The 21,892-nt window shown below is 36.3% G+C and overlaps 2 protein-coding genes across 3 annotated transcripts; both read left to right on the forward strand.

The window, feature by feature from the left end:
* Positions 1-7,061: 7,061 nt before the first annotated feature.
* On the forward strand, positions 7,062-11,150 carry LOC116215883 (2-hydroxymuconate semialdehyde hydrolase). The gene is made up of 5 exons (XM_031551687.1): positions 7,062-7,503; positions 8,272-8,589; positions 9,347-9,442; positions 9,611-9,678; positions 10,634-11,150. Exons 1-5 carry the CDS (start codon positions 7,180-7,182, stop codon positions 10,752-10,754), a joined length of 927 nt encoding a protein of 308 aa, XP_031407547.1. The 5' UTR covers positions 7,062-7,179; the 3' UTR covers positions 10,755-11,150.
* A 4,243-nt stretch (positions 11,151-15,393) lies between these two features.
* On the forward strand, positions 15,394-20,651 carry LOC116215885 (guanine nucleotide-binding protein alpha-1 subunit). 2 transcript variants are annotated; one of them, XM_031551692.1, is made up of 14 exons: positions 15,394-15,707; positions 16,306-16,553; positions 16,700-16,772; positions 17,220-17,257; positions 17,349-17,438; positions 17,793-17,870; positions 18,079-18,186; positions 18,382-18,483; positions 18,642-18,697; positions 19,002-19,136; positions 19,226-19,319; positions 19,422-19,481; positions 19,554-19,633; positions 19,746-20,651. In XM_031551692.1, the coding sequence occupies exons 2-14, from the start codon at positions 16,467-16,469 to the stop codon at positions 19,921-19,923; spliced, it is 1,179 nt and encodes a 392-aa protein (XP_031407552.1). In that variant the 5' UTR covers positions 15,394-15,707; positions 16,306-16,466; the 3' UTR covers positions 19,924-20,651. The 2 variants fall into 2 exon arrangements, with proteins under 2 accessions (XP_031407552.1, XP_031407551.1); XM_031551691.1 differs by having other exon boundaries at positions 16,312-16,553; positions 19,746-20,088.
* Positions 20,652-21,892: the final 1,241 nt, after the last annotated feature.

Raw genomic sequence — 21,892 nt, forward strand, 5'->3', positions numbered from 1 at the left:
CGTGGTGACACAACTTCGAACTCAATCATGTGTTGTCCACGCAGTATGTTCCAAAGAGGTAATAAAGCCAGCTGCCTGTATAGTATGCGTTTTGAGTTATTTTTTTTCTATTTTGAGATGGCACGACGTATTTTCTTGACAAAAATAGTTTAAGTCCACTTGCGATTATAACCATTGTGCGAACCCCAAATTTGCTAGCAAGACATAGACATTCACGATATACGTATGGTCCTTGAACATTGACTAGGAATTTCAATTTTTTTCCAATCAGGAATATAGGATAAATTCATATTTGATGCACTTGGCCTAATGAGAAGAACAATTCCAATATCTCTTTTTCTTGAGAAATTATTGCCGGGCTTTTCCATATTAAGAACTGCACCATCTGCCGAAAGAGGTAAAACTGTGGGGCTAATTAGGACTGTCATCAGAATGAAGGGGCCAAATTGAAAATCTAGTTCGGAGCTATGCACTTGGTCCGCCCGGGGAGCTCCGGTTTGTGAAGAGGCGGCGACGCAAGCAGGTCGCGTGGGGAGCACGTCCCACCCCGTTGGCTCTGAGCAGACGTGTGGCCGATGCGCACGAGCCTTAGCGCGTGGACGTGGGGAGAACCTTTTGTCGTCTCTCGCCGCTCGAATGTCCCCTCGGTTTTGTAGAGCTCTGACTGGCTGGGATAAGTATATGTGTGGAGTCTTTGGACGTTTGGAGTTTAGACTGTGTGGAGCCCATTAAAAATAAATAAATATAAAATATAGGATAAAAAATAAAGCACAATAAAAATATATATACATGTATGTAATAAGAAAGAGAGATAATTTTTATTATTTATTTAATTTTGTTATATGATGTAGAAAGGTAAAAAAGAAAAAATAATTTGTATCTAATCTCTATTACTTATACCGAGAACCGTGCTGTAACTTTTTATTTTCAAAAAAAGCCCTTAAAAAAATATTTGTAATTAATAACAATTATCAGATTATGGTTAGGATAATAATTTTACGCATAAAAGTTAAAAATTATCCGGATTTTACTTCACACTCCTCTGTTTTATCTTTAAACAGATTTTTTCTTCGTGCTCCCTTTTTATTTTTCTATCTGATTTTGTTTTTCTGGGTGGACTCTTTCTTTTTGTTTTGAATCTTATATTTTTTTACCTCAATATATTTAGTTAATAATTAACTTTCTTTATAAAATTGACAGAATTGAAAATCTCTCAATTTGAAGTATCAAAAATTATTTAAGAGTAATTCTTATTTTTTCAATATATTTTTCTCAATTTGTAAATTTTTCGCATGTACCACGAAAATGCTCTAGTTATTTTGTAAATGAGTATCTTCATCTTTTTATATTAACCATTTCTATTTAACCAACTTTCAAAAATTTTCTGTATTTTTATTTTCGTTAACCAAATGGATATAATTTTATATTCCCTATCAATTTATATCTTTTTATTAAATATATTGTCTATTACATTCTTGTCTATTACACTCTAGCGAGTATATATTCTAATAGATATTATCTAATCTATATTATTAGATATGACATAAGTAATAACTGTTGTATCCATTGTTTGTGGAATATTCGAATCATCATTGTATGTCAAAATAATAATAATAATAAAAAAGAAAATGATATGTACACACATAATCACCATTACATGCGTGATTGTCTGTATTAATTGAACACTAGTGTGTAGTATCCGGGGATGCTGCAGGTCAAAAAAAAAATTTGGATTGTTTAATTTATCATAATAGTTTGTATAATGACCAATATAGAGTTAAGTGAAACCAATAATAAAACTCCTCATACATAAGAATTATGAACGTTCGATTGATAGTAAATAATCCAGATTTTTTAAAAATTGTACTAAAAAATATTTCATAAGGTATATAAAATATTTTTTCTCACTAATTTAATTTAAATTTTCAATGATTCTAATCAGAAAACCATGATTGTAATATAATAGGGCTTAATTAGTCTCCTAATTTTAAATTGACGAACTTTACTTGCAGTAACTGTTCCATATTCATGGAAACCATCTCGCCATCATTGCCGAGTCGCGAGAATTAATCTCAGTCAAAAGATTGGTGTAAAATTGCATCATCGACAAAAAGAACATATTTAAGGTCACAAATAAAAAGAGATTACTTATATTGGTGATATATTGAAATAAGCTTTTCACCTACGTATGTTGGTTTAGCTCATTTGGTACTTGTGCTTGGGGAGAGATGTTTATTTCTTAGTGGACTGATCTTGCTCGAATCTAGATTAATTGAATTAGCACCTAGGTGCGTTGGTTTTAGGTGATTTGATATTTGTGATCGGAGAGAGTGAGCTTGATCCCTTAGTAGACCCTGCTCAAACTTAGAGATTAATCAAAATCCATTAGACTTTCGGATATCAAGCGATATTCCTCGAAAAAATTTATACAATTACATTAAATCAATAAAAAAAAAAGAAAGAAAGAGGGTGGGGTCGCCACGGGTAGGGAAACTCATACTACTCTCCCGCTCAGGTAGATGATTTTTTTTCAATAAATTATAATAATTTTTAATTTTCATACGGTATAAAAATGAACATTTCTCCAAGTTAATATTAGTTTAAATTTTTAACATATCTAATTAGAAAATCAAGGTCACAATATAGTAGGACTAAACTTACTAATGTTAAATGGACGAAATTTACATGAAGTTAGGGTTTGAAATTTGTTAAAACCATCATGTGGTCATAGTCATACTCAAGCGAAAATTAGTTTTAGTTAGTAGGCTGATATAACCTTATTTTTCATAAAAAAAAGATAAGGACATTTCTAATATCACAAATAAAAAGAAGTTACTTAAATTAGTGGCAAATTGAAATAGATTTTTCACTAATATGAGTTGATGTTAGGTAATTCGGCACTCGTTTCACTTTAGTAAAATCTTATATTCAAGTCTTGTGATTTAAATTCATAATCGGGTGAGTTTTATCATTTAGTGAACTAACTCCATGCATACCTACCTAGATTTAATCGGATCCGCTGGACTTCCGAATATAAGGTGGTGCACATCAAAAAAGAGTTGGTATAATTAAACATTAATTAAGAAATTAAAAAAAATGAAATAAGAAAATTCAAAAGAAAGAAAGAGACGGGTGGATCCCTTGCAAGTAGGGAAAATCACCCTACTCTCCCTAATAAAGGGATGGACCAGTTTTCATTGTTTAAGATGTTTACGCTCCGTTTGGATTCAAAGAATCCTGATTTTAACTTTAACTTTAACTTTAACTCAACACACTACACAACAAAAATACACATTTAACAATTTAAAAATTTTAACTTTAACTTTAACTCAACACACTACACAACAAAAACACACATTTCCCAAGTCAAATTTATAATCATATCTCATTTGTCATTTTTCACAATCAAAATCAAAATCAAAATCAAAGTAACTTTAACTCTGAATCCAAACAGCCCCTTAGATTTTATGGAGATGTAAAACAAATTTATCATTAATTTTTATAAAACAAATTTAACATGGTCAAAACTCTTTCTTCTTTTTTTTGCGAATAACATACGGTCAAAATTCATTTTCAATATGAAATTAATAAGTTTTTAATATATTGTCGATCCGCGTCTCATTCTCTTTCCCCAAGTTCAAAAAAAAAAAAAAGCAATCCCCAAAAACAAAAGGATGAATTTATGATGCAATTAAACCACCTTCATCGACAACTGCACCTTCCTTTCACCTGTTCTCTTTTTATTTTTTTTTCCTTTTGTTTTATTTAATACGCATGGTAGGATAATCAAATTTGGGAACAAAATGGGTAATTTCACACCACATATATGTCACACATGGTGAAAAATATCAGGGTCCATGGCTTCATGCATGTGATCTGACACCATATATTTACATATTTACAAGCTTTTATATGATATTAAAGCCAAACTTTAATTTTCATGTCCGTGATACCATCTCACAAAACATCTTTAAATGATCTATTATAGGTATTTAATTAGACTTCTAGACATCTAAACTCTAAGTTTAGATTCTTGCAAGTGTAAAAACAACCCCTTTCTGCCGGGGCATTATCCCATTATCCCGAGTTTCATCATGCAATATAAGATGGGTCTCGCACATTCGAAGTACATTATTTGACGCAGTTGATTCGCATTTTCGAGTTTCATCATGCAAATCATGTAGAACCCTCCCCCCTCCTCTGTCTTGAAGGAGTAATTAATACATTGACGTTAGACTCGACTCAACATTTGTGTAGGCCCTCATGTAATAGTCGCAAGACCAAACTATATATTGCTTGGAGATTCGGTAAACAGTGCATCCGATCGAGTTCCATGCCGTAAGAATCCCTCGAATCCGATTCTCCTATTAGTTTAAAGTCGATGGAGTTGTTGGACATTTATGTTCTTTCCAATGAAGATTTAATTGGCCAAAAATATTGGTGAAAATTGACAAGAAGTTTTGACATTGCAATAGTATGGCTTTATTTAGGTTATGAGGGCGTGAGCCTAGTATCTATCAATTAGAAATCTTAATCATTAATAAAAAGAAATGAATGGTCTTGTGACGAATATCGAACCCGAAATCTCTTGGTCACCAGGCGAATGCGACATTGCAATAGTTCATTCGGGTTGTTTCTAATACATTTCTTTTATTTCAGATCTTGATATAGTTATTCCTCCGTAAAGGAAAGGAAACTCCGAGCTTAATAAGTAAGATAGTTCATTGTTGGTAAAACAGCAAGCTCATGAGTCAAAGTTTCTTACAACGTAATTCGTTCTATTTGCTAGGTCAGCCTATCTGGTTCAATGCCCTATACCTAATGTGGACTAGACTGCGGAATTTGATGTTCTTTTGTTGTCATATATAACCACGGATTGAATTGAGTGTCACTGTATCAAACCAAATTTCTCGAGTATTAAGATAATTCAGTTGGTTTAACCATGAACTCTATCATTGGAGACTACATTTGGTAGTCAGGATTGGATAGATTAAGTTGCGATGGGATGGGATGGGATGGGATTTAATGTATGTTGGATTTGCAATATCCTAGTTTGCTGTTTGGTGCATGTGAAGCATCGAGGATGTGACATGAAACAAAAATTACCGCGCTACTCTTAAAATAGATTTTTTTAAGCGATTTTCTTAAAATAATATTTTTAAAATAAAATAAATAAGGACATAATCGGAGACGAAGGAGGGGGCAAGGGTGGCCCAACTTGACCACCACCTCGCTAGTGAGGTCTTTAGGTGGCCTAGGAGAGTGGAAAGAGATAAGGGTTGTAATGGCCCGATCCGACCATCACAATCCCGTTTAAGGATGTCGGTGGTCACAGAGATCGCCGGCTATCTCATTTGAAGGCTATAGTTACTGGAGTCAGATCACCCATAACTTTTGTTGTCCTTTCTCTCTATTCGAGTAAAGAGAGACGATTGTGGGGCTATGGGGGCTGATGCCGACCACGACATCGACCCCCATCACTCTAGGCAAGGTCTCCAACAACGCAAAGGGCTGTTGAAGACCTCCCTAGGGTGATACTGGCCACATATTGGCATACCGCCACCCATCTCCTTCTTCAATTCTTACCATGGCAGTATATCGTAATCCAAAATAGGAGCAGGGATATTATTAATTTTTTAAATATAATATTGTACCAATTTACCATCAACGCCTCTAGTTGGAATTAGCTCCTTATAATTATATTCCAGCGAACTCCTGATCCAATTCATATTTCGTCTTCATCAAATATGGGTTTCCAATTTCAAAAATTTTATCCCACTCTTTACTCGGGCGAATGAACGCAGCCAAAACCCAAAAGGGATCGATGATCTACTCGTGGATTTTATCAGTGCGTTTGGTTTCAGAGTTAAAATAACTGTGATATTAATTATGAAAAATGACAAATGAGATTTGACTATAAATTTAACTTGAGAAATGTGTGTTTTTTTTGTGCAGTGCGTTGAATTAAAGTTAAAGTTAAAATTTTTTACTTGAAAAATGTGTATTTTATTGTGCGTGATGAGTTAAAAGTTAAAGTTAAAATTTTAATTTTGAATCCAAGCCTACTCATATCTGCAAAGAGCCAAAAACCCTAAAGGAGGATATATAATAAAAGAAAATGAAAGAGAGGTTGGTGGGAGAGTCGGGTTAGTGGGTCACCATCACCCACACACAAAGAAAACCAACCAAACCAACTTTATTTTTCATCCCCCCTTCGTTTCACACCTATACTTTGCCCATAAATCTCCACGATCTTCATTTGACATCAACCCCTCCTGCGAATGATGGTTCTTTTCTTGTTAATGAAAATCCGGAAAAGATATTTCACTAGTTAAATAATGAAAAAGGTTACATCATATTTGATTTCACTACTTTTTATATCAAATTGTTTAATGTACATGCATACACGTAAAGTTGATCATTTAAAATTTTTTACCTTTTCACCATATATTTCCGTCATTTCATAGTTTGAGTTTTGACTGCTCCGTGCACAGCACTAAAAAAGCCTAAATCGATTGTAAAGTCTGTACTAAAAAATGTTAGTATAGTGCAACTTATTAAGGTAATTTCTCGATCAAGTACAACATACAATACTGAAGATCATGCAAATTAGTATTATATTTCGCGCATATTTTCGCCTGACAATCACGATATTGCAGGTTAGATATTCGATAGGACTATTTGTATTCATTTATTAGCTATTAAGATTTTTATTCCATTGTATTAGACCCACAGACTTTCCATATAACCGAAAAAAAGATCATACGAATTAGCACGGTTGGACACTTGTTTTCCTTCAATGATGTCTCGGGATTCGAGTCTTAAATTCAAGCCGGGAGATATTTATCTATTAATGCGTTAACCCAATTCAAATTGAACTAATTTCTGCTCATTGAGCTTCCGAATATCATAGTGTACACCACAAAATAATTATGCATAGTGAATTTAATCTCCACCAATACGTATAAATTAAGACGAGTCACAATCACCTAATAGTTTTTTATTTTTTATTTTTTTCCTGGTCCGCTATATTCTCTCCCTCTCTCTCTCTTTTTGAAACTTTTAAGTATCGAAGTTTCTCTCTATCCATCTTTCCCTTGGCATGGCCTCATTAAAGTCTTGATTGCCTCATCCAACACCTTCAATTCATCCCAACGTCTCCCACCAAATAACCAAATAATGCTCCCAATCCCGTCCTTCTTCAGCCTCGTGACCCTATGGGAGACCTACCTCCGCCGCTGCTTCACCGCCTCCGGCCTCTCCCCGCGGGCCGTCGAGGTCGACTCGGAGACCAAGACCACCATCCACTTCTGGGGCCCTGCCGTCAGGCCAGACCCCCAGAAGCCCTCCCTTGTTCTGGTCCATGGGTTCGGCCCTATCGCGATATGGCAGTGGAGGAAACAGGTCCAATTCTTTGCGCCGCACTTCAACGTCTACGTGCCCGACCTCCTCTTCTTTGGTGGTTCCACGACTGCATCATCTGAGCGGAGTGAGATTTTTCAGGTTTGTGAGACTATAGTGCGAAAGATGAAGCAATGACCGTAATCTCTTAACATTTTTGTCTCTCTTCTATGCCTCCAGATAGAAAAACAATTCAATTAAAACCAAGTCGAACTCGATACATTTTCGAGATATGTGAAGTTTTTCTTGGTCCCGTCTCAAGAGTTAAGTGCCAAAGAGCTATAAAGCTATAGCTCTACGAATTATTTTCCTTTTTATTCTTTTATCACGAATCACACTGAAAAACGACTGTCATATCAATTCAAGCACCGATCACTATATGTAAGCTAATTGGGACCACGCATTCTTTCTCCGTGTTAAGTAAAACCAAACCATTGGTGAGAATGCGATGGAATCAGGGATGGACCAAGGGGGGCTCGGGATGGCAATCGTCCCCCTAGAATTTTCACCCCTTAAAGAAATTTACGTATAGTCCTTCAAATTTTAATAAAATTTATTATATCCATCCACCTCCCCCAAAATTCAGAAAAACTATCTCGCTCCCTCAAGAATCTTGCCCTCAAGAATCTTGCCCCTAGCCTAAACCCTGGGTTCATCCCTGGATGGAATGACATGTAAAAGTACAATGTCATGGTATAATATTTGTTATAATCTACCCAATCATGTGTGCCTGGAACAACCATTTTGTTGATGAATAGAGTTATTCAGTAGTTAGCATTTCTTTTTAAAATAAGTCTCTTTTTGTAAGTTTGGTGATGTTATGTGGAAAAGAGACTTCTGATCGTGATATTATTTTCCGTAACCATTTAGGCGGAGTCGCTGGGGAAACTGTTGGTCATGGAGCTGAAGCTGGAGAGGTTCTCCATCGCGGGGACTAGTTATGGAGGGTTCGTTGCCTACAGGATGGCCGAGATGTGGCCAGAGAAGGTGGACAAGGTGGTGATAGCGAGCTCCGGCTTGAACTTGAGGAAGAGAGACAACGAGGGCCTGTTAAAGAGGGCTGGCCTGGAGAAAATTGAGGAGCTCATGCTGCCAACCAATCCCGGCCAGCTGAGGACGCTTGTGGACCTCGCGGTGTTCAAGCGGCTCAACATGGCCCCTAACTTCCTCTTGATCGATATCATCAATGTGAGTCGTTAACATATATTTACCTCTACTCATCCATTTCTTCGTCTTGATCGTTGAGATAATTATATATAGTTTTAACGAGCATACATCTAGCTGCTAATCCCGAACCATAGAGAACTATATATAAGCACCCATCTTTGAGCACATTTACGTCTGTTAAAGCGCATAATCAATCGATCGAGATTGGTTACCGAATTGTCAGTAATTGACAACCATTGTCAAGGACGGGTTAGTACATGGGTGAAATTTCTAGGATGGTTCCCTGTTGTACCATGCAATTATTGGAATTTTGGGACCATTAATGCCTTTATTCCCAGACACAAGCTCTTACTTGTCTTCTCGATAGGCAAGTAAACCAACTCTTGGGCGACTCTCCTTTATTGGCCGGTTGTCTAGCTAGGACAAATTACTGCACACCCATATCGTACGTACAACCACTATGACCATGACACGTTCTAAGGAAATATGTTAATATGACAAAATCATATTCAGTAACCGAGTGACAAGCATTAAATAGATACCCAAATTTCTCCACCCATGATTCGATAAAGCAGACACATAATGATCGTAAATGTCCCCTCGTTTCACATTATGCAAATTTGCATTGAGGACTTGTCTAATTCTGTGCATGCATGTCCGGGTAACATTTCGACGGGTCTATTTTGCCAATTATTAATAGTTGAGGGATTTTTTTTGAAAGCAAACATAATGGAGGGCATTGAATTGTTTTTATCTTTAATTGTTTATTGGGTCGCAGAAGCTGTATTCAGAGAATAGGAAGGAGAAAATGGAACTGCTGAAGGGAGTGACCCTTGGGAAAGATGACAATCCTCATATTTCTCGTCTTCAACAGGTAATTTAGTTTAATTTATGTTTCAAATATATAATAAGTCATTTAGATTTAAATAAATTGTCAATATTTGTAATTAGGGTAATTGATTATATTTTAAAAGGATATATTATTTAGTTGGACCTTCCTTTTTTTCGGTGAACGTTATTTATGATCTATTTTTGACAACAGGAAGTGTTGCTGTTATGGGGAGAGCACGACCAATTATTTCCACTAGAGATGGCCACTGAACTGAAGCAGTATGTTTTCTCCACTAGATCCTCTATAATAACCTCTCATATATATATATATATATATATATATATATATTGGGTGAAACCATTTATTATTTTTATAGGAAAAATTATTTAATAATTTCCCATGATAAATTTATCAGATTTATGGAAATGGTGGTTTATTTTAGCAGGATATTTTGGTGTTGCGGAATGAATCTAACAATGAATTCACCGTATTTTTGTTATCTTTCTTTTAGTTCCAACTTCCATATAAATAGAAAAATAAATATGAGTGAAGTTTTATAATAAGATTTACAAACGGATTCAACAGAAGCTAAAGAAAATATTTTTATAAAGGAAATTGTTAAAATTCTCACACTGAATTAGATGGCAACGAGAAAGGAAAAATGAAGAAAGTGCCCCTTACTTAAGTGAAACGTGAGTTTGTGTATATAGAGATATGAAGCTCCAAAACTGCATTGGCGCGGGCCTAGCATGTGCAAGAAAACTGGTTTATATTTAAGCGTACGTATGTGAAAATAGACTCGATTAATTAATTAATTTTGTTTCTTAACGATCTTTAAAAATAAATAATGCTTTCATTTGGCAGAAGGAGATAAGTCAATCCATGACCTAGCTACTAATTTATCGATTAATTTCATATTTAATCCGTGTATATATGTAAATACATCTTTGTCGAAATTAAGTTCCATGAACTGTTAGTTAGTACAAATATACAGTAATGCTTAATAAAATAATGTAACATAGCGTTGAACTATAGAAACAAGTAAAAACAATTATCAGCATGAATTCTTTTATATTAGTAAGAAGTTTGTACAAATTTTTGCCGAAATATATTTTTATTTCATGTGGGCGTATCTTAAGGGAAAAATCATCTAATGATTATTATTATTTTGTTTCATTATAAATTGATAATAGTTCATTTGATTTTTTGTATATATAACTGTTGGGGGTGCAGGCTTTTAGGGGAGAAGGTGAAATTGGAAGTGATGAAGAACACTTCACACGTCCCACAGATTGAAGCCCCTCTGCGGTTCAACAACATTGTGAAGAGTTTTTTATGTGGGCCCTCCTCCTAATAATTTCTTTTCCCCTTAAGTTGATAAAGTATGCATAATCAAATATATATATATATAATATTATTGATCTAAAATATATATGTAAATATAAGAAAAATCCGTGTTGCTTGTAATACTGTCGGACCAGATCAGGTAGGAAATTATATTGTCCACTGCAATTCCGAATCACAAGCATTTAAAAAAGTCGTTCATCGGTAGAGTCACTTTAAGGTAATTTTGTAAGCTACTCATATATATATATATATATATTTATTTATACACACACATACATATATGCTTATTTCCGTAAGGTTAGCCTTCTGTCTTCGAAAAGATATGTCTGAGAACCTTTCTATTGCTCGTATGTAATAAAATTGCCCTTATATATCGATAAAAAGATTGCCGGATTTACTGCAATGTGAATATTTTTTTTTAATTACTTTGAGAATTTAGCAAAACTTGCTCATTTTTCGTCTATTGTCATGAGGAAATTCCTTTCTATGTACTTTTCCTTTTCTGATAGGCATCCTTTCTGTGTTCTAAACACAGCTATTCTTGGCTACATATTTCTGTAATAATTTAGCTAGTAATCATCATCGTACCGTCGATTTAATATGTTCCAAGAATGTTAGATCTGACTCTCGTTGAAGGCATTATTAGGGTGACCTACAGTCCTGGAAATTCAAATTGACCCAACAATCCCTACTAATCAGATTCTGAATCTTGTTTGATCTGCCTAATGCTCTCTGCAATGAAAATATAAGAGTAAATGTTATAATACACTAGAGTATACACTATATCCACAAGTACATACATTTATCTGACTCCTCCAGTCATCTATCTATAATACTTATATTGGAAAACAAATGGTTCGAGTTTATGGGTGAAATTTATTTTTAACTTGATCCCATGGACTCGCCACTATCATAATCATCAAATTTATATTCATTGTACTAGGTTTTGGACCCCTTTATAACCAAAAAAAATATTATCGAGTTTATAATTATCATCGGAATTAATTAATTGGAAGTAGACTCATATGAACTCTATTCTATCAAGCTATCTTTCTTTATGCAAATCGTCAACGTAGCATAGAGTTTAGGCATTTCTTTATGCAAATCGTCAACGAAGCTTGAATTCGTGTTTTTGTCCATTTCTTAAGCTAATTGATTGAATTCGATGCTTTATATCTCAGGTTCGTGCATATTATGAATACGTGCTACTATTTGCTTATTGTCCATATTAAATTCATGTTTGCATAATAGAAAGCCCCGTCGTATTTTATAGAAGGATGTTATAGATGTTTTATTTTCCTAACATACTATGCTTACCAACACTCGGATACCGCTACATCATTTAAGAGCTCCGTCTTTTTTGTTTTTGAATGAAATATTTACTTATTTTCTCTACATTAATAATTTGAGTTAATTATGTAAAAAAACACTACCTTTACTCAAATTCTCAATTTTACCACGACCTTTCAGAAATAGGATATAAAGACACGACCTTTCATTTTGATCACGTTTCTAGCACGCCGTGAATTTTTCTATCAATTTTAATGGTAATAGCTGACGTGGACTTGACAGTGCCATGTGACACGATTTGATTGGACTGGTGGATTCCACAATATTTATTTATTAAAAATGACTCTAAAAAATTTTTAAAAGAAAAAAAATCGACTAGAATTAGAAAGAGGAGGAGCGGTGGGGGTTGCCAGTGCTGGTGGGGGCTCCAAACAGGGTTGAGCTGTGTCCGATGACCTCGATTAGGGCAGTGGTGGCCGCAATCGAGGCCCTCATCTTTGACAATACCCATTGTCCCCCTTCCTTTCGATTCCAGTCGGATCTTTTTAAAAAAAATAGAATTTTTTTAATAAATAAATCTTGTGGGGTCCACCAATCCAATCAAATTGCACCACATGGTATCGTCAAGTCCACGTCAACCATTACCGTTAAAATTGGCAGAAAAATTCACGGCGTGCTAGATTTAAAATCAAAATGAAAGGTTCTAAAAGGTCATGCTAGAAGTGGACATTCGAGTAAAGATCGTGTCTTTTTACGTGATTTATGCTAATAATTATAAATGACTTTCTTCATGTATTTGGAGTTTATGGATGGTGTGAACCGGATTTCTTGGTTATCGTGGTGAAATTATTTCCACTTATTAATATTTTATGTAATCTTTTTGCATATATTGGAAGTCTATGGACGGTATGAACCGAGTAGTCCAGTACAACATCGTGACATCATACATTTTCCAACGTAATTTTACATTGTATTGCATAGAATACTATTATTGAGTAGGATATATTCGTGCATGTTATTATGATCGTCATATTAACAATTTTCTTCCTTTTTACTTCCAAAACAATTTCTATATAAATGAAAATTTGGATTATCTATAATTCGGTATATGTATAGGCAACTTTACATATTGGTTAGCTATCGAATACAACTTATACTTTTAATTCCAAGTATACCATGCAACGCATGGATTCCATCTAATTTTTAAAAACTCAACAAATGTGTTAAAAAATAAATATTTCTTTAATGTGATGATAAACTTTTTTCTCTTTTTATGAAATTCTCTAATAAGTAAGGTATAAAATATTGTCCAACTTCTCTGATCAGAAATGTGAAAATAAGTAAAAATCGAGGGGTTATGCAAAAATAACGCTTGATTTCTTTCTTGAGAATTTGTGCTTTTTTTTTTTAAAGATAAGTGACTATATTATTAACTATCAAATATAATTGTTCGCATATTTGTCTCCACGAAAGGTTCGACGTTGAAAATCAATTTTTTTTGGGAACTAAAAGGTTCTAATTAATTAATTACCTTTTTAAAATTAAAATAATTTAATTCATTTTATTTTATTAGTCTTATTTATATAATATATAAACTAATGCTCATCAAGCAAATAATGTAGCTTTTTTATGTAACTAAAATGTTTAATAGAGCAAATTAATATCATGAATATAAAATTTTTATTGATCGTATCATCAAATAGTAATTCTACAATTATAAATTAATTAATATGCGAAAGACTTTGTTTAATAAAATATATAAATTTTTACAAAAATAATAATGAAATGGCTAGTTCTCTTGGGAAAACTCGTGATTTGATAAGCGAATTGGGAATCTATTTTTCTCGCTTGGGGGATTCTTACACTCAATCGAGGTGATTTTCACTTTTCACATTTCACCCCTACTAATGTTATATTATATGTTTCAGTGGGTTTTGGGTAGAATCTGTCTTCTTGCACGTGCAAGTGCACAACCAAAATAATAGGGACTATATTGATAATTTTAGTAAAACTAGAGGATCTATTTGGGAGATGAACGAAATTGGGGGGTTAATTACTGACCGGACAGTGAGCGCACGATTTGCTGCGAGCTTTTAAGGGAATGTAATTCTCCAGGGATCGAAATTGCAGAATCGATCCCGGATCGCGAGTCAGGTCGTTGAATCGCAGGATCAGTGCGACCGGATGATCCTACATTCAGCCGAAGCCCGCAAAATTGGCCCAAGCCCAGCGAACAGCCTGGTTTTTTTTTTTTTTTTAAGAAAACCGTCAATTTATGCATGTTTTTGGCTTTGTATTTTCATTGGAGGTTAGGTTCCATCTATTATACCGGCATGTAATATTAAAGGTGCTTTACCTATACTTATGGGAGCAATGAATAAAATCCTCATTACTACTGATCATGAAGCTATCAAAATGCTCCAAATGGGCATCCTTTTGTAACCTTGATGTGCCCATGGCCATCTCCTCAATCCCCCCAATCCGTCTAAGGGATGATGAGATGTAGTTTGGGCACATCAAGCTTTTATATTGAAATGTATTTCCAATTCAAAAGAAAAAAAAAATGAAGCTGTCAAAATGCTCGAAAATATTGAAATTATGTATTCTGCAATCGTGTAGACTTATGATCCCGCACTTTAGACATAGAACCTATATATGGGAAGTAGAGTTCGATGAAGTAACCCATGGTGCTCACCTGAAATTAAGAGGTTTCCGAATCCGGCCTCTTAACAAGACCCCTCCCATGTTTCATTACAGCTCCACTCGTCTCGAGGACGGTTGCCCGTAGCCGAACCTCCCGCGGTCATCTCTACATCGGTCCCGCGCATGCCAGGACCAGCTCTGCGGTCATGCCTCGAAGCCAGAGCCTCGGACCGGGCCGGTCCCCTACCGGCGAAGACCGACCGACCGACCGACCGACCGGCTAATTAATTAGAACCAATAAATTCTATCTAGATGTGAGAGATTTAGTTCGCTATATGGTCAAAGACAAGTCCCACTCTGATTAAAAAGTACGGTGGATCAGTCAAAAAGGGAGAACACATCTTCTTTCTCTTCCTTCTGCGGCCTTTCCTCAAAGTGTCTGTGTCCCCGACACACCACCACCTAAATATGTTCCGTACAGCCACCCTATACGCACAGACACCTTCGGTCCAACTTTGACTGCCACAGAAATTAAAAGAAAAACAATTTAATTTTTTTTAAAAAAATGAAGAGAATCAACGGAATGGTTAAGGCGATTCGACGTTTGTTACGGTGTCTTTTCAACTCCTGTGAACGGAAAATATCCACATTGGGAAAGCGACCATGGGGCTCGAATTAAATTAGTCGGATTCATTGAATTTCCGAGCAGGGAACGCTTGGGGGAGGGAAAAAAAAAGTCTTTCTCTCTCTTCTTCTCTGTGCTCAGCTTTCGGCGCTGTTCTCTCTCTCTCTCTCTCTCTCTCTCTCTCTGGGTGTGGAGGATTTCGATTTTTCAATAGGTTCAAATTCAGGCACCGTTGATTAATCAAATCCGCCATAGCTGGTGTGAAAGCTTGCAGCCAACCCCCCACCCCACATGTAATGCCGCCATTAAAATAGCTTATCCCCCGTTTCCTCCTCCACCACCTCCACCAGCAGCAGCTCCCTCTTTGGCTCAGCTGTCGAGCTCCGTGCTGCTTCTTCTCAGGTGACTATTGACTATGTTTGCTCAATTCTGATCTCTCTCTCTCTCTCTCTCTGGATCTTTGCTTGCGTGCGCATTCGATGCTGCCGGAGGTGGTGTAGATAGGGACGCCGAGAGGGGTCTCTTAATTGTCGATTCGAGCTGGGTGATTGCGGGGGAAGTTTCGATTTTTTGTTGTAATTGGATTGGGAGTTGAAGTGAAGTTGTCGGGACTTGAGAGGGCTGAAAGGAGTGAGTGAGCTTGTGAGCCGTTAAACTGATTACCAGCTCCGTCGCTTTCAGCTGCATTTTGTACTGTTTGTTGAACACTCATTGCGATGGTACTGGTATGGGATTTCTAGGTGCTGCATTGTCTCAGGACAACTGCAGGTTGCTTTTATTCATGTTGTTGTGGGGCAATTTGTCGTGGCTAGAGGTCTTGGGATCTAAGGTCGATAAGTCTAATGTTCGGGTGGGTTCTGGCTCGTTCAATCCATTCTCTGTGAATCCTCGGCAGTTCTTTTATTTGAGCTCAAATTTCCCTATACCGATTCTCCGTAGTACATGAAAGTTGGAAATTTTATGTGATGAATAGCTATCTTACCGTTGTGTTGCCCTTTAGTGTCAGGACAGAGTGAAGTTTGTCTCCTGAAGATCAGGAGTTTTTGAGCGAGCTGTTGCTGGTAACTTTGCCAGGCTCGGAGTTACAAAGAGAAGGGTGTGTATGACGGAGACTTATTGGAGGAGTCCGAAACCATAATTGGTACATTTCGTCGGTCTTCTATGCTGTCTGTTGTGATACAGACCATGGGATTGCTCTGCAGCAGAAATCGTGGATATGATGAAGCAGATGCTGAGGCAAATGCACAGGTATTCAACGCAGTAGAAATAAATACTACATGTATCCTTTTTCATGAGCGACTAATGGTGAAATGGGCATGTTGTGATGATCCATAGGTAGTATTCGTGTAGTTGATTGATCGTTACATCTAATTCTCTTGACCCCACAATAACAGGCTGCAGAAATTGAAAGGCGAATTGAGCAAGAAACAAAGGCAGAAAAGCATATACAGAAACTTCTCCTTCTTGGTACGGGGACTAATCTTTTAGTAACTCTGCTCCAGTTTGGATTGCAATACACAAGATCTGTTGTCTTACGGGCCTAGGAATTATAACTCATTGTTTCATGGCCCTATACTTTGTTCCTTTATGTTCAGATTGGGTCTTTCAAGGCCCATCTACCTAGTACTGGATGTTGTAAATCTTGTAATAAAATGCTCATGAAACAATTTTAAGATGAAATGTCCTTAGGCAGCAACAGGCTCTCTTCCTATTTGTTTGAAACTCTCAAGTAGGCTGAATCAATTATTTTCATTGCTGGGCTATCATCTTCGAGAGACTATTAACTGTTCTTATCTCGAATCACACTTTTTCATCTGCTCTTGCATCGCTCGCTGGTTTTCATATTCTGTTTTTACTGTCATAATTGATATTGCTCAAAATGATGATCCAATTCTTCTATTTGTCTATATGAAGGTGCTGGAGAATCAGGAAAGTCAACCATTTTTAAGCAGGCACGTAATTTTTCTGTTATTAAATTTAAGCTCCACTACCATGTTTACTGAAAATCCTGATGATTGGTTGTGTGAATTGAATTTCATGCAGATAAAGCTTCTGTTTCAAACTGGCTTTGACGATGGGGAACTCAAGAGCTATATTCCTGTCATCCATGCAAATGTTTATCAGACAATAAAAGTACGCAATACTTGAAAGGGTGTGTTGGTTATTTCCCTTTTGCAATGCCATGAATGTATTGCAGATGCATATTCTAAAGGATAACATGGAATTATATTTACTAGATAAGTTATCTCTATCCTCTTCATCCTTGCCAATGATTATCAGACAATAATCTGACAATAAAGTATCCAATACCTGAAGTTCAGCGTTGGATAACTTCCGTTTTTTGATGGCCATTAATGAATTTGTGATGTATATTATAAAAGGAAATATGAAATAACCTATATCAAATAAGTCAATGATTTCTGAATTCTGAATCATGTATATAATAAAGTTCCGCTCTATTAAGACATACTTCCTGTGAATGAGCAGATACTGCATGATGGGTCAAAAGAACTTGCTCAAAATGATACCGAATCCTCGAAGTATGTCTTAGCAACAGAAAATAAGGTATGAGTTTTGCCCTTTATCTATCTCGTCTCATCATTGTGGCCTATGCTTTCTCTCATGATAAGAAATCTTTGATAATAATCTGAATGTCCATATGTAAAAATTAACTTTGGACTTCTATAGTCAATTACAATATGTAAGAAAAGATATTGTTCTTAAATCTCCTAACTACATAATCTTAGTTGCTGTAATCGTTGATTCTCTGTAGGAGATTGGAGAGAAATTGTCAGAAATTGGGGGTCACTTGGATTATCCACGCCTCGATAAAGAGCTTGCGATGGAGATTGAAACTTTGTGGAAGGACGAGGCAATTCAGGTTATTTTCTTTTATTCCTTAGATCACATATTATGGCATGTAGTGGTCTTAGTTAAGGTAGCCCCAACTTTAGGATCGATAGCATTTTACTTCTGTTGTTGAGCCTCATAGCTTTGAAAGTTATTTTTTCTCAGATCTATCTTTGCTTTGACGCCTGCAATAAATTCATTCTTTATAGTTGTATTTCTCTTGCAGCAAACATATGCACGTGGATATGAACTTCAAGTTCCAGACTGTACTCAGTATTTTATGGAGAACTTGTATAGATTGGCTGATGCAAGTTATATTCCTACGAAGGTATCATATATTCACAATATTTTCAGTTTCATCCTAATTCTGGAATCGTTATATGCAGCATGGTGAAAACAATTCTCGTCATTGATAACATTAGACTGATAAATCACCCATGCAATGGCACCTTTCCTAGCTTCTGAAGGTAATTTGGTGTTATACAGGATGATATTCTCTATGCAAGAGTACGCACTACTGGTGTGGTAGAAATTCAGTTCAGGTATATATCCTTGACTGCATCTTTCTTAAGCAGGAAAAATGCTTTACCAGTTCAAGTTTTTTCATTATGATGTTCTCGGGATAGGATTTTAGGCCCACTCTAAACACCATTCATTTCATGTTATGAAACCTTGCTTTTGTACTCCTCGGAAACATGCAGCCCTTGGAAACATAGCATATAATCTAATTTATCTCAACTGAGAAAGTTTCAGTTCCATCACAGTAATATTCATGCTTCGAATTTCACGTCCATCTTTTACTAATTCATCGGGGAAACTTGTGTTTTTTACTGCTTTCCTTGACAGTCCGGTCGGTGAAAATAAGAAAAGCGGAGAAGTATATAGACTCTTTGATGTTGGAGGCCAGAGAAATGAGAGAAGAAAATGGATCCATTTGTTTGAAGGTGTTTCGGCTGTAATATTCTGTGCTGCTATTAGCGAGTAAGTCAAGCTCCTCTTGGTTTCCCACTGCCGTCTAATAAAATAGGTACAAGTGTCTGAGTTGACGACATTGTTTTAATGTCCTTCAGATATGATCAAACACTATTCGAGGATGAAAGCAAGAACCGAATGATGGAGACAAAAGAACTTTTCGAGTGGGTGCTGAAGCAACCGTGCTTTGAGGTCGTTTCCTACATCTCTTCTCAAGTTGCTGATTGTTTCCTTTTGTAAGTTCACCACTTATGTCATTGCCCTCTGATCTAACACGGGTTCTATTGTTTGCAGAAGACATCCTTTATGCTATTCTTGAATAAGTTCGATATATTCGAGAAGAAGATTCTGAAGGTAAGGGCTAACATAAGTACCACTGGTGTTTCTGTTTGAGAATTCATGCTAAATTTCTCGTTAATTGTATAGGTACCACTGAACGTTTGCGAATGGTTTAAAGATTATCAACCAGTCTCCACAGGAAAACAAGAGATCGAACATGCATACGAGTAAGCCTGCTTGTTTTTCCATGTGGAAGCAGTTAACCATGCATGATTCAAGCAAATGCTAAATGAATCCTCATTTCAGTTACGTTACCCGTCCTTGTATTCTTGCCCTCAGGTTCGTGAAGAAGAAATTCGAGGAGTTGTATTTCCAGAGCACAGCCCCTGCCTGTGTGGATCGGGTGTTCAAGGTCTATAGGACCACTGCGCTCGATCAGAAGCTTGTGAAGAAGACTTTCAAACTCGTGGATGAGACACTGAGGAGGAGAAATCTCTTCGAGGCCGGTTTATTATGACAGGTTCCAATTTTTGGGTAAAAGGCCCGAGGCTTCCGATTTTTTTTTTCTTTTTTGCTCCTTAAAATTCTCATTTGTTTACTCACATGATCTTTCAGTTAAAAGATGAGATGGCCCTTTCTTTCCATCTCATACCATGAAATTTGCTGAGTCCTTGATCAGTCTTGGAAATTAGAAATCTCTGCCTTTCATTCCCTGCATCTCTCTTTTGCTTGAGCTTTCTTTCGTCCAGTTGCAAAAGATGAAGTCCACCGGTCTCAATCCCGGGACATGTCGAACTGTACCGCGAAGGCTTCTCGACCAGCATCCTACGAACAACATAGTGGATTTCCCTTTTTCTTTTTCCCCCAGTTTCGAACCTCCAGTTGGCCTACTCACCAAATGTGCATATACAAACCTGTGGAGAGATCTACCTATGTACACGGTCGGGATGACAAGCCTTAACTAACCACAATTTGACCCCTCTGCCATTTGATCGGATTCTGTTGACAATAATTTCGCTCGGATTCTTTGAGAGCCAAGAAGACCCGAGAAGGCCTGGTCACGAGCAGCATTTGGACCAGCCGATGCCTCTGTGTGGCATCCACGAGCTGTGGAGGTGGCAGCGGCGCATTTTGTGGAAGATCACAGTCTGCTCGAGTTCTCTTCCCTGTACGGACCGAAATAATGTGAGAGAGAACCACAAACATGTCATATGATATGACCATCAACGAATTGTTACTTAGTAATCAGCAATGCATTCAGCAAAACCTTGAGTTTGGCCTACGTCCAATGCCACTGACCCGACCTCGCCATCCATATATATATATATTTTTCCCTTACAATACTATAAAAATTAGGTGATGCCGCGTTTGGCAAGCAACCCTACCAATAATTTATTTGCTGAAAAAATGTAAAATCTCGAGTAAAATTTAATGTTATTAAGAACTAAATACATTATTAATAAATTTTATTATGTTAGTATTGAATTCACTATACGGTAGGGTTCGAGTGGTTTGTATAATAAACATATGCTACGAAAATTTATGTTTTAATTGATTTTATATTATGTTATATCATGTTCGGCGCAAAGGAATGGAAAAGAATGAGGGTGATAGAATGAAATGAAATATAATGGTACGAAGAGAGAAAAATATGATTGAACACATTAATAATGCATACTCATGTTTTTATTTATACAACTTGAAAGTACCAACACTTTTTCAAAAAAAAAAAAAAAAAGTTGTTGAAGTAGTAGAATGCACATTTTCCAATTTCCCCGAGCCTGCACAAAACTCATTCAAGACCTCACAGGTAACCTCCATTTTCTCTTTCGAGGCCTCCGAGAAAAAGCCTCCCAGAAAAGCAGCAAGTCATCCGCAAATAAGAAATGAGAGATCGGCTGTCCGTGACGCTCCCACACGCATAGGTTGCCACTTTCTTTTTTAAAAAAAAAAAATAAAAAATTTATAAGAAATCGAATATTAAAGGTTATTTTTCCTTTTTAAAAAATGCACTTTTCTGGACTCGATCTTTCATTTTTCTCCTTACAGGGATTGAAACTGCTTATCGCTTACCTATTCCTGTATGTAAGTCATAATGACACGCGGGAAGGGCTCGTGCAGCTGCAACATGATTTGAAAAAGGAATTAATTGTGGTTTTGAACCTATTCTTTCCATGTACCCCCTTTTAACTGAGACTATATTCTAATGTTTGAAGTATATGGATCAATTTGATTCCACTACCACACGTATGGGTAGAGTTGGGACATAGTTAATAAAATTAAAAGTATTCCTTCTCTTTTCCGATGTCTTATATAGCTTTAAGTAAGTTCACCGTTCACATTATTCGACAGCATAATGTTACTATACATATTCTTTTTCCACGCCAGAAATCATAATTGGTAAAATTTGTCAGTCTCCTTGGCTGTGATACAGAAAATGGGATTGCTCTGCAGCAGAAATCGTAGATATAATGAAGCAGATGTTG

Source organism: Punica granatum, chromosome 8 (assembly GCF_007655135.1).
Source record: "Punica granatum isolate Tunisia-2019 chromosome 8, ASM765513v2, whole genome shotgun sequence".
Lineage (NCBI taxonomy): Eukaryota > Viridiplantae > Streptophyta > Magnoliopsida > Myrtales > Lythraceae > Punica > Punica granatum.